This window comes from Channa argus, chromosome 8, assembly GCF_033026475.1.
Source record: "Channa argus isolate prfri chromosome 8, Channa argus male v1.0, whole genome shotgun sequence".
Lineage (NCBI taxonomy): Eukaryota > Metazoa > Chordata > Actinopteri > Anabantiformes > Channidae > Channa > Channa argus.
In genome coordinates this window covers 14,344,228-14,359,603 of record NC_090204.1, presented here as the reverse complement: position 1 = coordinate 14,359,603, position 15,376 = coordinate 14,344,228, and the positions used below count along the sequence as shown (strand labels likewise).

At 40.8% G+C, this 15,376-nt stretch overlaps 1 protein-coding gene and 1 long non-coding RNA gene across 14 annotated transcripts in view; one reads left to right on the top strand and one right to left on the bottom strand.

Annotated features, from left to right (window-relative positions):
- LOC137131634 (ephrin type-B receptor 3-like) overlaps positions 1-1,817 on the bottom strand; it is a 59,666-nt gene extending 57,849 nt beyond the window's left edge. For all 13 annotated transcript variants that reach the window (XM_067513151.1, XM_067513162.1, XM_067513155.1 and 10 more), the window contains exon 1: positions 1,099-1,817. In XM_067513151.1, coding sequence (XP_067369252.1) covers positions 1,099-1,162 — 64 coding nt within the window. In that variant the 5' untranslated portion in view covers positions 1,163-1,817. The remainder of the gene's footprint in view (positions 1-1,098) is intronic.
- A 457-nt stretch (positions 1,818-2,274) lies between these two features.
- LOC137132229 (uncharacterized) overlaps positions 2,275-15,376 on the top strand; it is a 68,106-nt gene continuing 55,004 nt past the window's right edge. Inside the window, exon 1 of the long non-coding RNA XR_010915083.1 lies at positions 2,275-2,488. This is a non-coding gene — a long non-coding RNA (uncharacterized lncRNA). The remainder of the gene's footprint in view (positions 2,489-15,376) is intronic.

Here is a 15,376-nt window from a genome sequence, read left to right as displayed (position 1 = left end):
CAAGTCGAAAAGAAGGAGAAAGGCGTTTACTGAGCCAGTGGCCCACTGTCCTACTTTCCTACTGGCATCACAAGTCAACCGGGAGCCTCGTGTGCCTCCAGATTCATAGTTCAAGCTTTAGGCCCCCTTCAACCTTATTTCCACTATTCCCTATTCTTCTCCTCCTGAACGGAGTGAGACATGTCACAACGCATGTTAGAAATAACACGGGAGTGATGGGGGACACTATGCTGGGAAAAACAAATAAACAAATAAATAAATAATACAGTGCGACAGTTTCCCATCGATTTTACGCACGACAAACGCCAACTCTCAGCCAAAACAAACGGCTTTGTTTTTAAGAGCAACAGCAACTGAAGCAACACATATTTAACTGAAAGCAATCAATCAATGCCACTTTGAAGGAAACAACAAAACTATAAACGAAATTAAGACAGGCAAAAAAAAAAAACACTATGACATTTACAACAGATTCATTTACATTAAATACTGCGTTTCAGTTTTTGATTACAAAAAAGAGGAATAAAAACATACATTAGCTTTTCTGAATTAATCGAGAATGAAAACACATTTTTTGGACTTACAGCCCACATGTTTAAAAGCCACACACACACACACACACACACTCCTACAGCCTTAAAATACACATAGCCGACCTGGGGGAAAGTGTCTGGGGGGGCTTGGCGCCGCGACTCCCCGAGGAGATACAGTGTGGAGCTAATTTCCTTAAAGTGATGAAGAAAGCACAAACAGTCGGCAGTAGCTGGTGTCACAAAAGAAATACACAACCAGCATTGACATGGATGGGCTTTCGTTGACGCGCATAACAATTGCGTATTGAATCCTGCGGCGGCCACAAAAGTCAGCCGCGTAAAGCCAATAATGCCAGTAAAGATCCCCATAAAACGAGCCAGATGGCCACTTTGGAAGCGAAAGGTGAGTTTTAATTGGGGGCTGACAGAAAATAAGGACTTGGGGTATGAGGGACCCGCTGCGATGCCCATCCTAGGAGAGGCATGGGTGCAGGATCGCTTGGTATGAGGGAATACGGCGCTGCAAAAGAACGCGAGAGCGTCTGAAAATCTGAAAACGTCTTACCTTCTACGGCGGAGACCACAGGCAGCAAGATGCTGCATAAAAGCACAAAGTAATCCATTGTCATAAAGCGGTCAGCTCGGACATGTAAACAGACCCACGAGATAGAGAACGAAGAGGGAATACAATCCTGGCTGATCCGATGCACCGCGCACCCAGTCCCGTCCCAGTCCTTGTCCCAGTTGCGTCAAGCCTCCAGGACCAGTGTCAACCCCATTCAACCAAACGGTGAGTTTAGAGGAAATACCAAAACGTGTGAATCTTGCAGCCCTTCAGTGATCCCAACTGTGCCTTAATGGACCAGAGAAAGGGCAATGAGTGCAAGACTTCCAGCCCCTTCCCCTGGCACTGAGCGAATCAGCTGAAAACGGGTAGTCCAGTCCGTCGTCACCATCCGGACAATATTCCCCAGCAACCGTCCGTTATCAGTCAGTGAGAAAAATAAACAAAGAGCCTTGTAGAGAAGATCCAGAGTTTTTTTACTGTCCGTGGTCAGAGGAGCAGAAGCAGAGATATTCGCACTTTTGTCAGAATCAGGGTGCGCAGTCCCAGCCAGGCATGTGCGCCCTCACATGAGTCCACCATCAAAGTGTTATTCCCACAAAGAACCAGCCGCGCGGTTTCCAGATATTTATTCCCTGAGCGAATTGATCGACTTTGGCTGCTGTGTGAAACCGTCTGCTTCGCTCGGCTTGTGCACCGGAATGAGCCACAAGGCTGTGGAAGACAAGAGGAGAGAGGAGAGAGAGAGAGAGAGAAAGAGAGAGAGAGAGAGAGAGAGAGAGAGAGAGAGGGGGGGGGGGGGGGGGTAGAGGGACACCAGGAGGAGGGATTAGGACTGAAGCAGTTGCTCAGAAAACAATGTATACCTGACACTCATTTATTCTCACATTTGTTTTAAAAATGAAATCATTGTCTGTTGCCGTGTCTCTGTAAAACACAGGCACATTAACATGTTTTATGATCTTTTCCCCATAACAGTGTTTATTTCACCCATCTGCACAATTCAAGCTTCTCTTTCAGACACTGGATTGTGATAAATGGAATCATTTAATATTTTTATAACAAAACTCGTAATCTTATTTTTCTTATAAACATTATGAACAGTGGGAGCCTTTATTATTATTTTTTTTCTTTTTGCAAACCTCCCTTTAATGGGACTCAAACCCAGTACAGGCACGGACACACAGCGCCCCCCTGCGGGTCGCCCCGTTTCGATCTGAGGGAGACGCAGAGAGACGGAGAAACTGAGAGAGTTTCTATTTGGTTTTTACTTTGATTAAAACTATTTTCTCCCCAGCTACACGACAGCAAAGCTTGAAAACATTTCGGAAACTCTCATATGGACACTTGTGGACATTCTTACCCGAATCTGCCAAGTCCAGTATTTTCTGTGAGTATAAAAAGTGACACTGTCGCACTCAGCGTTTATATTCGACATTCCGTTTCAAACAATTATATATAACTAAAAAATATTTTTAAGACTCCCACTGGAGCGATTTGCGTATGACAATCGTGTGTATTCCACGTTAATTTTGGTCTCTGAGTTCATGGCATCGAACTTCTTTGTTGAATTAAAAGTAATAACAAAGCTAAGAAAGACTCCGACTATCTTTTGCTTTGCTGCGTTCGCTCAGAATACATACAAAAGTTTAAGTAAATCGGCCGAGCAACAGTGAGCGGGCTCAAGTTCTCCTTTTTTTTTCTTTCTTTCTTTCTTTCTTTTTTCTTTTTCTTTTCTTTTTTTTTTTTTTTTGCTGTACCATAGCCCCGCAATTTACTTTTGCTTGGATTAGTTGAAGAAGGGGGCATCTGTCACGAGCGGGCTTTTACAGCCTTTCTCCTCAGTCTCTCCGCCTTTATGGCTCTTTTATTGTAACAGTAAGTGCTTGTCTCTTCTCTAAACAGCAGTAAACAAAGTTAATCAATGTGCCAAGATTTATTCATTTCAAGTCCAAAGGGCAACCATTAAAATAACTTGATTTTTATTTACGCACACACACACACACATGGAATTCATGCACTTTTTATTTTTTACTTTTAGGGGCCATTATAGTGATTTGAATATTCGGAAATAGCCCTTTGATGTAAATTCCTATGATTTGTGGAAGAACTATATGGCTGCCTACAAAATCAATGCTTAAATCAGAACGTCCGACGTAGATCAATGTTGATAATATTGATTATAGTAGCAATTAGAAAATGCATTAAAGGCGGGAACAGAGCCAGATAAGACAGGCGCAAATGAGAGGAGGAACTTGGCACCGTCAGCATTGGACTACAAGTAGCTGAAGTGTTAATAATTATGTTAAATATTTATGCGTTATCTGCTGCATTGGGGGATAAGAAGTGAGAAGAGAGCTGAACATTCTCGTCAAATAAAGTTATGATTATTATAAATTTAATGTCAGGATTTGCAGTGTTGTCAGATCAGTTCTATCAATCCTCATTCTGCATGCAGAGAGCAGATCTTACGCTAATGACGTGGCGTCATGCGCCTGTTCTTCAGGAGCATAAAGAAATGTTTTAGGTGCGCAGGGAGAAAACGGGACTTGTCGAAGTTCAGCCAAACGACTGTTCTGTTAGTGTAAAGTTGAAAGGTGATGGGATGCCATTTCCTGAGAAGGCAAGAAGACAGATGGACACATGTGCTCTGGTTTGTGTCTCTCTGTGTATTATGTGTCGAAGTTGCCACCGTCACAGAGTTCCCTAGTAATAAAACGGTTACATACATTCTGCCATTTGGCTACTTTACAACATGAATCAAACCAGGTGAATTTGTCATCACCAAATTACTTAATAACTTCCAGTTACAACTAGGTAGAATCTTATTAAAATTTAGCTTGTTTAAATTTGATCGCTATAAGCCAGTTTATATATCTAGCAGCAGAAATGTTCCCTCGCATTACACTGAAATATTGGCAGGAATTTAAATCCTTTTTATGGATCATATAATGTGAATAAAGTAATACACCAGTGCTTGCCACAGATATACTTTTTGTAGCAAGAATGCATCTGACCACATTAGTTAAAAAAATTGTACTTTAAACTCTTGTATTGATATGGTGTAATGGGTATTTTGTATATCTGGATTACACTTCTCTAAACCTGCTCTGAATCTATTGTTTAACTTTGTTAAGGGATTGGAGTGATCACTTACAGAAAAAAATACCATCAAAAGGTTGAAATTTAGATCTGAATGAGAAACCCAGGCAGAAGGATGTGCTCACTTTGTGTCCCTTCATATCTGAAACATGTTACAATTTCAATTGTAAAACAGACACCAGCTAGGAGTGCAAAAAACACCAAAATCCATCCAGAAAAGTGTGTATTGTATCTATAATAAATGACTTATAAATGAATAAAAAGAGTTTACACCAATATTTACTCTCAGGTCTGTCCTTTACACAAACACAGCTTCATTTAAAGAAATTATGACTTTTCAATGAGTTTTTTTTTATAGTCAAAACTATTGTCTGGGTATTTTTATAATATTTTCAGTAATGAATAATTTTAGATTTTTGGTCTTGATGTGGTAAAAATGCAGAAGACCTTGGAGAAGAAACATAAAACTGCATTTAAAAAATGACATAAAGCCTGTCTCCGGATTAATAAAGATATTTTTCGAGGTTCTCATTGACTCAAACTTTGGCCAATCCCCATATAAATTCCTGAATACCCCAAAACAAAAAGTTTTATAGGTGAGGCGACTTGGGTAAGGGATCTATGGCGGCTTCAAAGAAGACTTTTTCCAAATTTGTTGCCAAAACCACTAAAGCCCCAGTTTTCCTGCCCGATTGCCATTAAAAGACAACCAGAAGCACACAGGCTACCGCCTCTTTTACTTCTACTTCTGCGAAAAAGAAATTATATATATATATATATATTTAGGGTGTGGTACACCTGGTACACTGGTACACCTTTGAAGGCGAGCAGAGAGCATCTGGTCTATGATAAACAAAAGATTACCAGGGTAAGTTTGGGAGAATTCCTCCACTCCCAACGCAACTGTTTGATAATGTAAAAAATAAGTGTGTCAAACCATAGTTATGAGCTTGGTATAAACCAACACACTTGGAGGGAAACATTTTTCCAGTGACTGGAACGTCCACATTAATAAATCGACAACTGTACTTTACAGCTATGGTTTGGTTTTTACAAAACATATGGAGCAAGTTTATTTTTCTCCGTGTTGTAGTGTGTGTCGTTTGGGTCTGGTTTGTTGGTTGAGAGTTTTTCCCGTCTATGAATGGCAGCAGTAAAACTGTATATACAGCCCTATTCTTATATAATGGTTGTAACAGGTCAGGATTAGACAGCCATCAGACACAGATAGCTTATTACTGGGGCTGTTGCAGTTAGATTTTCTTTCTGGAGGCTTACTGTAAGTGTAACAAACATTTCTTACCCAGCGGCTCTGTAACATCATTTCAGCAAGGAAAAGAAGATATTCTGATTCTTCTGAATGAATCCGAATTTAGGACACTGATATTGTTCTGAAAGGGTGCCTGATCTCATTTGAAGTCCACAATTTGTTCCAAATGCAACCTAAAACTAGTAAATATACTGTGAACACATACTGACGCAGAGAAACTCCGCTAAGAGATCCTGAAAGCACCTGGCACACATTAGAAACTCAATAAGTAAAGTGGCAGGCATTTTATTGCCATATGGAAATTTCTCAAGCTTGCACCTATCGGGCCCTCGCCAGACCTTCCCTAACCTCATCCATCCTTCCTCCCACTCATCTGGTGCTAAGATATCAGTGTCTCTACTTTCTCCTTTAGATCAAAACACATAGACACAAACATACACCCCAAGACCTTTCCTGGCACTCACTGAACTTCACTTCCCTCGCTCCCTCACAAATCACATGCCCGGACACAAACACACACACATTCACTCCCTCTAGCAAGCACACAACTCCTACAGAGTTCATGCACACACACACAAACTCTCTTTTTTTTTTGGGTCTGGTCTAATAGAAGCACTAATATGATGTGAGTGAGAGAAGATCGCTTTACTCTGGCAATACTAAGCGAATTACTCACTATTGGTTAGGTTAGTGTCTTTTGACATATCTCTGTTTGTGTGTGTGTGTAAATGTGTGTGTGTGAGTGTGAACAGGAAGAGAGTACTGGTAGTATTGCTGGAGGAGGAGTAGGTGGTGGGTGGCTCTGGAGAATCTCACACAGGCTCAAACCTGGAATCTAGGCAGAAAGGAGAAGGGGTCTGTTCACAAGAGTTTTGGGGGTGAGAAGGGGTGGGGGTCTAATCCTCCAGGCCTTCACCACTGACCGAGCACTTAACACAGGATCACAAATGCAGCCCCAACTGAACCCCCTCAAGACCACCATCATCTACCCTCCACCCTCCACCCTCCTCTACACACATCAGCACAAACACACACTCACCCAACACCACCTCCACTGCCCCCCCTCCCCCCTCCCCCCTCCCCCCTCCATCTCCAGTCTTGTCGCTGTAAATCAGCACGTCCATGCCAACCCCAGCCCTCCCTTTTTTTCCCTTACCATCACCCACACCCTTACGTCTGCCACGACCAGCTACTGCCTGCCTCTGGTGAGTTATCTATAACCTTTCAGCAACTTCTGTACCTAATTGAGAAAAGATATACTTCACTGTCTCTACAGACTTCAGATTTATGACTCAACCTCCCATCACCCTGACCCCACTGTCTTTGTGCCGGCAGACATACAGAAAGACAGCCATTTAGGCAGACAGGCAGTCATAGATAAATGCAGTCATACACATATGAGGATCACTGTTTCATGCAGGCATACACATGCGTAGCTGACAAACAGCCTGGGCGTGAAAATTACAGGCTGTGCAGATAAAAAGTGGGAGAACTAACCTTACACAAGGTTAGTTCTTGTGTTAGAGGAGATTACGTAGAAAACATGAATAGACACAGGTACTCGTATGATGGGGCACATTTGGTGGCAGTGGAAAAGTGATCACATTTGATTCCGACTCTGGAAACGGAGATACAATTGTTGCCTCTACACGAGGCTTTCAAATGTAAATAAAGATTTTCATCCATAACCAAAAGCCAAACCTCAACCAAAATACAATTTGCCAAACCTGGACTGAAATTGCTTAAATGCAGTAAATGGCTAATGTTTTCGTGCAGCTTGCAATTGGCATGCCCAGTTTGTCACTTTCTGCTGTCATGATGGAGTAATGGTATCTCCAGTCTATTTTTGTCCACAGTCACACTGTGAGTCTGTGTTTATTTCAAAACCCCTTGAGCAGCTGTTCTCCTAGAAAACAACACATACCCCTTAACTCCCGTTCTGTAACATACTTGCCTATTCCAAAACCAACACCAGTGTACCAGAGAATGTTTTGAGTAAATAGTGAACTGTGTATAGGCTGAATCAAAGTTGGTACTAATTATATATCAAATAAGAGTGGCATGCATAAAAATTGAACAAAAAGTCTATCAGCTTCTTTCCAAAATAGATGTGGTCTTAATTCAAAAACAGCTGTCAAAAGCCATAAAATTGCAAAGATATTCCAAACCACATGTCTCGCGCTACAAATGCAATTATTGTTTTGTAGGGAAAAGAATGCACCTGATCAATTATGCTCCAGAACAATGCCATTTTTGAGTCAATTAAGCAATACTTTTATCAAAGGAACGCATACAACACACAGGTCTGTGAAACATTAGGGTACCATGTGTGGGCAAGTTTAGTCAAGAAAAGCACCTACATAAGTTTGGGGAAAAGATCGTGTTATGTTTTGGGTCATTAAAACACATTGTTAACTTTGTCTCACTTAAGCCACCACAGTTTTTCCTCAACTTTAATGTGCATGTCTGAAGATAACTATAATCAACTTATAATACTGTTATAATAAGGAAGTCAAGATGGGATATTATGGCAAGAAAGTTTTACTGATTTGTTGTTTCAAAATATTTGAGACTTACCATTTAGGTTAACTATTAACATGCAATTAACACTTTCTCGATTGTGTAAAAAAAAAAAAAAATGGTTGCAATTTCGTTCCTTATATTGGCTGTTTAATTGTATAAAATGTATTTTTAGGGGACATGGTTTCTCACACCTTTATTTCTCAAATGTATTATTCTCTTTCTGCCCTTTTGCAACCATGTCTCTGTACCGTTTTAGGTCTGACCTGTGCAGCAGAGTGCGTATATGGAGAGAGGTCAGTCCAGGTACACTGGCCACCAGATAAACTACTGTACGCTTCAGAGCACAAAGAACAACCTTGTGTGTTGTGTGTTATCGTTCCTATTGTAAATGCATTGACTTGCCAATGTACAACCTGCTCCCCCTCTGCTTCTTGCCTGTACATTCCAGATTTATATGCTGTCTCCCAGCATCCATGGCTGAGCTTGAAATATCTGGAGCTTAACTCGTGCCAACTTAATCGCTTTAGATTCATAAATATTCTGGATGTTTTCATCGCAGCAGTGGATTACTTTCAGATTGGACTGGGAAAAAAAATAAATACCCGCTCAATTTACTTTAATAACTAAATGTTTGAAGAAAATAGAGGGACAAATTCCCAAAAACTAAGTCCAGACGGTGAGGGCGTAAGGAGGCTAATGCGAGATCCACTTGACGTCGCCTGATATCAAAAGGTCCAGGATGAATAATCACTGGAGCTGGTGCAATAACAAAATGATAGATTGGCCTGCAGCCGCAAACGGTCTGAGATAACATTGTTCAAAGTGCCCAAACTCAATGTCAACAGTGTGTCTCTCGTGGGGCCCATTCTTCCCCCATACCTAGAAAATCTCAGTTGACCCATGACCTTTCAGCATGTCCAGCTGCAAAATGCAATCTACCATGCAGTCTGTGACCCTGAGGGTTGGCAACAGTGGCAAATGGTCGATGCTTTCCACTTCAGGTTATTGGAGGTCACTATCAACATCCCTCATAACAAGACAGGACATTGACTTAATAAAGAAGCCTGGAGGATTTTTTCTGCTATTTGAAAACACATCGCAATAGTGGGCCTCAATAGTGTCTTTACCGCTAAACTCATATTTCATAGAGAAGGCTCAGTTCTAGGGCATTAACTAAAGCATAGGTCAGTACCATGGGTGTCCTTTTATGAGCATCAAATCACAACAAATCGTCCCTGTCTAGTTACTGCCAGTCACTTGAAAAGGGATTTTCTCCCCCCTTAGTGTCCAGCTCTACACCAGCTCTCCTGGAGGTTGTTAGTCATGATAAAATTTCTAACCACAAAAGCACATGGTTTCAGTTTAGCCCTTGCTACCATTCAACATAACTCCCATCTGGCCGCTCTCTCTCTCTCTCTCTCCATGATCACACCACTCATATACAGCATACCGCGACCCAAAAGCTGCGTAATGGGAAGCAGAGCCCCTTAACCACCAACACCCCAAATTCTGGTACCCAATAGGAAATGTCAGGTAAATGCGTGTATTACTTTTAACGATTCTGACTTTGTAAGGAAAGAAACATTAGAGATCTAAAGGATGATTCAAAATCTAAATCTGGGCAAATTGTTTTTCAGAGGTGGTGGCGGTGCAGGGAGTCAGCCGGTGAACCGGTTAGCTGGTCATTTGCTTGGCCCACGGTCTGTTAGGCATGTGGTGAGAGATCACAGGCACCTGGCAAGATGGTGCAAGTCTGTAGTCATTCACCGTGACTGTCTTTATGTGTAAGCCAAGCCTAGATTACCTCAGTGTGGATGAGTGTGAGGTAGTCTGTGTATATGTGTGCATACTCTTATTACCTTACCATATGCGTAATGTAACCAAAGCAGTTATTACTCTGGATAGCTTTGCTTTTGTTTGTATGTGTGTGTTTGTTTGCCACTATTAGTTTCTGCCTCTACACCAGATGATTATTATCGAGTATTAGTTGGCATGATAAGCAACAAAACAAGGTCATTACATATAACATACAGAGCAACAGCTTGTCTTTCTAGAGTGGCTGAAACCACTTTCTGACAAGGGAACAGTCTATAAGAAAACTGGTGAAAGCGTATAGAAATCGGCAAAACTTAAACCAAAAATAATATGTATCTTTTTAATGCATTGATGGATTAAATTTGACTTAAATTGCGTTCCACAAAGTAAAGACAAACTACCCGAATGGAAAAACATTCTTCTCATGTCTGTGCAAATGTGGAATGTATGTGTGCATGTTTATATCAGTTGTTTTACTGCATACCCTCTGCTCATGCCTAAATATCATTCTGCTTATGTGTAAATACCATTTTGGGAACATATCCTGAACACCCAAATGTCTAGCCATAAATGAATCAAACACACTCATTGTGCAGTTTCGTAGTTTTGTCAGCCTCCACCAGACTTAACGCAGACAAAGCAGGGAAACGATATTGTTTTGCCTGAGGGCTCTGACTTGTCCGCACACTTACACATTATTACATCATTGATATTTGGGGCAACAAGTGAAACTAGTGCTGCTAGGCTACAACTCATACCTACCTATGAGTCACAAGAAAAGTATGCTGCTTTAGATACAGGCAGACTGATTCATACATCCGTCACTATCGTATTTTGTCTGGTATCAGAAGAAGCAGGCACTATTACCAGTAGTCGTGAACTGACGACAGATAAATATTAATTTCTCTGTAGTTCAGGCTGTGTTATTTTCTATACTTTGAGTGAGAGATATTATGTTTCTGTAAATTCTACAAAGTTGGGATGCTGCTGTAAATTAAAGTAAAATATAATGAAATATGGAAAAGTAACAGTACTTTCTCTCGTTTTAAGACAGTTGCTTTAACTTTGATTATATCAAAGGTTGAAACTGAGAAATATGATGGACTGGGGCCTGTTCATCACCCTATTCATCATCCCCTCCAGTAACTACTTTGTCTTTGAGGTCTGATTTTGTAAGCAATATTTGCTTAATTTAGGACTTCAGCTGCACCAAATATTTTCGGTAGGTGACATTGATTGAGCATTAATGCTGAGATGTTGTTTAGCATTTATGGCGTCCTCACAGATGTGCAAGTTACTTGTGCAGTGTGTACTACTACAACCCCACTGGATCGTGGATGCCGGCTTTTGAACGGTGCACATGATAACAAGTGAGATGGTCGTCCTCCTCTTTACCATGAAGGACCACTGACTGTCTTACACTTTGCCTCAGTCCATTTAAAAAAAGCTCAGGCCAAGAGAAGGCAGCAGCTTTCTGGATCTTGTTTATATGTCTTTTTTTTTTTGTCTTTGCATGGAGTTTAAACTTGCATTTTTGGATGCAGTGACTAACTATGTTTACTCATTTATGAAAGGCTCTGCTTCTCTGGGTTGCTCCTTTTATACACAATGATTTGGACATGTTGCAGATTAACTGCAATAGTTGGAAGACGTTCCTCCAGGTGTTTTGTTGTCTTTTGTTTCCCCTGCCCCACTTTTTTGGAAATCGGTTGTTGGCATATACAAAATAAGATTAAAAAAAAAAACTGTTTCTCTGATTCAACATTTGATGCACTAATTTGAAACAAAAATGTATTTGAACAATTTCCAAGTGCTTTCTGTATATAACATTTTGCTTTTTTTTAATCACAATACAAGTGCCCTATAGTGTTCAGCCTAGTCTGAATGCACAAAATCAAAGCTGGATTGTGAACAAATACTGCAGCTGGTTGTGTGGATTTAAGTATGAGGTTTGGAATAATGTTTTAGCATATTAGTCTCACTTTCTCTACTCATGCATGCTGTGACAACCGACTGGCAGACCGAGAGAAAGGCAAGATCGCTGGCAGAGAAGGTAATTTAGTAAAGCGGATATGTAATTTAAGAACATGCACCCATGCACAGACAAGCCTGCACAGTATGCACATGGCAGTAGGAATGAATGGATGCAGTTGTGTAGTCATGCACACATACACACAAATTCTTGACTGTACCCATTTGATAGACAGCAGCACGCAGGAGGTGGCCAAGTTCAACCACTTTCAAATCCTCAGTGACATTTACATGACACACAAGTTGACGCTCACCCAAACAAGTACACATTTTTTATACAATATGATTCACTGTGAGACTCTCTAAGAAAACATTAAAGCAGCTTTAGAAAATGTTTGGAGCCGATCTCATGATTTGTAATTTAAAAAAATATAGCAAGAATGTAATGCAAAGTGCAATAACTTTGGTACCATAATAAAATGTGCCTTTGTGTAAAAATATCTCTAATTTTAAAACCGTAGCTAAGTATGCATTCATGCATACACACGTGCACATGCACATTTATAATTGTGTTGACTTCCTTTCTTCAAAAGCCCCACCCATCTTTATGGCACAGATACACACACACACACACACACACAAGGAAACAGTTGCGCTGCCAACACCTACCCACACACCACCCCGTAACCGCCAGTCAGCCGCCTTATGCCTGCCGCTGATACAAACAGACAATTCAAAGCGCTCTGCCAAGAAGCAATCAGTCAGAAAGAGTTCTTCGGTGATTTGTTATGAGCAGGTGCTGTGAGGAAAATTGACAGGCAATGTTTTAAAAAGACAGACTGAATTTACTGCCGGTAAATTGATAGTAGACATAATGAAACAATAAAAATGTCTGCAGCAGCAGACGGGACAAGGTGCTCTGTGTGCATAAATGTGAACGTACATGTATGTGTGCGCATGTGTTGTGCGTAAATGTGTGTCAGAAAAGATCCATTGGTTTCCATTCACCCCGCCACCACACACGCGCACACACACACACACACACACACACACACAATAAATGCTCTCATTCATGCCCCATTGTTTTCTTAACTGATAAGGAACTACTGTGAGCTGTGTGAGCAGTGTGTCAGAAGAGGACAATAGAGCCATTTAAAGTGAAGGAGAACAAGATAATAAGAGAGAAAGAGAGACAAGAGACAAGGTGGTTTTGTGTGTGTGTGTGTGTGTGTGTGTGTGAGTGTGTGTGTGTGTGTGTGTGTATTATTTGGGGACAAAAGGGATGGTATTCAAAAAAAGACCCCAACAGAGTGGATAATTTTAGGCATTGTTGCATTACATTTCATGTCTTCCTGCTGCGAGCCATCATAAGGTGTTTAGTGACTTTACACAGTGCTTGCTATAACTCTATACCCCTCCCATGACACACACACACACACACACACACACACACACACACACAGGTCTGTCACCCATGGCGATTTGAGTGATCTCTGTATGGACGCTCAAGGGGGCATCTGGTCTTTTTCTCTCAGTCGCTGAAATGTAAACACCCCAGTTGCCTGGATTTGCCAAATGAGCACCTGGTATTTCAAAGTGGCCTCCTGGCTGTGATTTTTTTTTTTAGTTAGGATGGGAGGCAAGGCTGTTCTGCATTATGTAGACATACACACAAGTATGCTTGCACGCACACTCACTGTTGTTCACCACAAACTTATGGTGGGAGTGGGGACATAGTATAAGACAGGCCAGCAGGCCACACACACACACTGACATAACTACTTAAAGCAAAAAAATTAAAAATTAAATAAAAAGCACATTGAAGTACATGCACACTGTGAACTTACACACTTACACCGAATACTCTGTCATTCTCTCACCTGGTCTTGTGTTTAGTCTATACGCAGTGTAATGGTATATGGTAGGATTACTGCGACCCTCTGAGGTGCTGCAGTACCACAGTGTGGTGTGTGTCGAGAGCGTCTATCCTTGTTCCTGTGGGCTGCTGTGACTTGTCATCTGAACAGTTAGCCACACAGAGATAAGCCAGATCCCAAACCATCACACTGTTAGTCAGAGAAAAAATTGGGGTCATCACACAGAATATACATTGTAAAAATAAAAAATAGGACACTCAAGGTTTCCACACCGTTTTATCTTTGTAGTTGAATAAAAAAAAGCTTTTCTCTTATTTAAAGAATAGGCACATTTTGCAACCAATTAAACGTTTTTCTTACCAAAGCCCACAGAAAGAATCAGCCTGAGCTTCAAAGGAGTGCACTGCTCACCGGTGGACACAATATCAAAACATTCACAAATGTGTGGGTAAGACCACACTGAATTTAAAACTGTCCCTGTAAAAAAAGAAAAATAAATTGTATCGTATTAATGAATATAATCCTTGTGTAATGATGGATACCTTAACAGAATTTGCAATTTAAGTTGCAGTACAGAATTCCTAATAAATAAATAAATTCACAATTTGTTTATTAGCAAACACTGTCTTGAAAGTCATCAGTACTTAATTACATTACTTTTGAGCTATGATCTATTTTTAATAGCCGCTTGTGATGGTTCACATCCTTTTTTTTCCTGTTTGATTAGCACACACAGTTTGATGTACACAGCTATTGAACTAATATTGCTAAAAAGCCTTTTGTACCCGTCTTTCTGCTTCTTTTTTATACTGACTTTTTCAAAATGGCTTTCACTCAAAAAGTGAAGGGAGAGCAGACACAATGTGTGCTATTGCTTAATATTTCTGAGGGATTCCTGCCTCTGCCTGCACCATAAAGAAGTGAATAGCTATTGTTTTGCACACCTGCATTGCTTCACAAAAATTTAATAATTCTTGTGACAAAGATGCAGCCCGCCACAAAAAAAAAAATGATATTCCGACAGCATCTCCATTTGGCCCGGGGAGCCTTTTACTCATCCCCGTAACCCTCTCCTAAAATGGAAGTTGTTGTCTTGTTGCGTTCGCTGATGTGATTTTTGGTCTGTTGCTTTTGGGGTTGATTCACATTCATGTGATAACAGACTGTGTCATGCCGCTGCATGCCTCACCATTGACAGTTTAGGACTAACACTGGCTGTCTGTCATCAGTGCACACTGACACATCCTGGCCTACACCCACTTAGGCCTGGATGAGGTATTATGGGTAGAATGCAAGGTGGCTTCTTTTGGACTCCAAAACACATTCCATAGCATTTAATCACCAGCATCACCAATGTAAATGATGAGCAAGAATCTAAGTTGTGTTTATATTTACAGTATGTATAATTGCAGATGTGGTGGCAGTAGTTTGTGCTCACTCATCTGAATAAATGAGTACAGAATTGGTGCTTGAGTGGGTGTGTGTTTAACAATCTGTTTTGAGAGGCAAGTGTTTAGTGTGTGAGAGTATGGTTGAAAGTATGTTTTCAAGTCTGTGGGCGTGTGTGTGTTTGTGGGTCTGGGTGTGAATATTCCTACACATCTCACTGAACAAATCAGGTACACTTCTCACATGCTTTCAGGAATCTTTTCACAAGGGACCATGATTCCCTCCTTTACCCACTCCAGTACAAAAGTGGTGTTCCAGCTTTGTAGCAAAT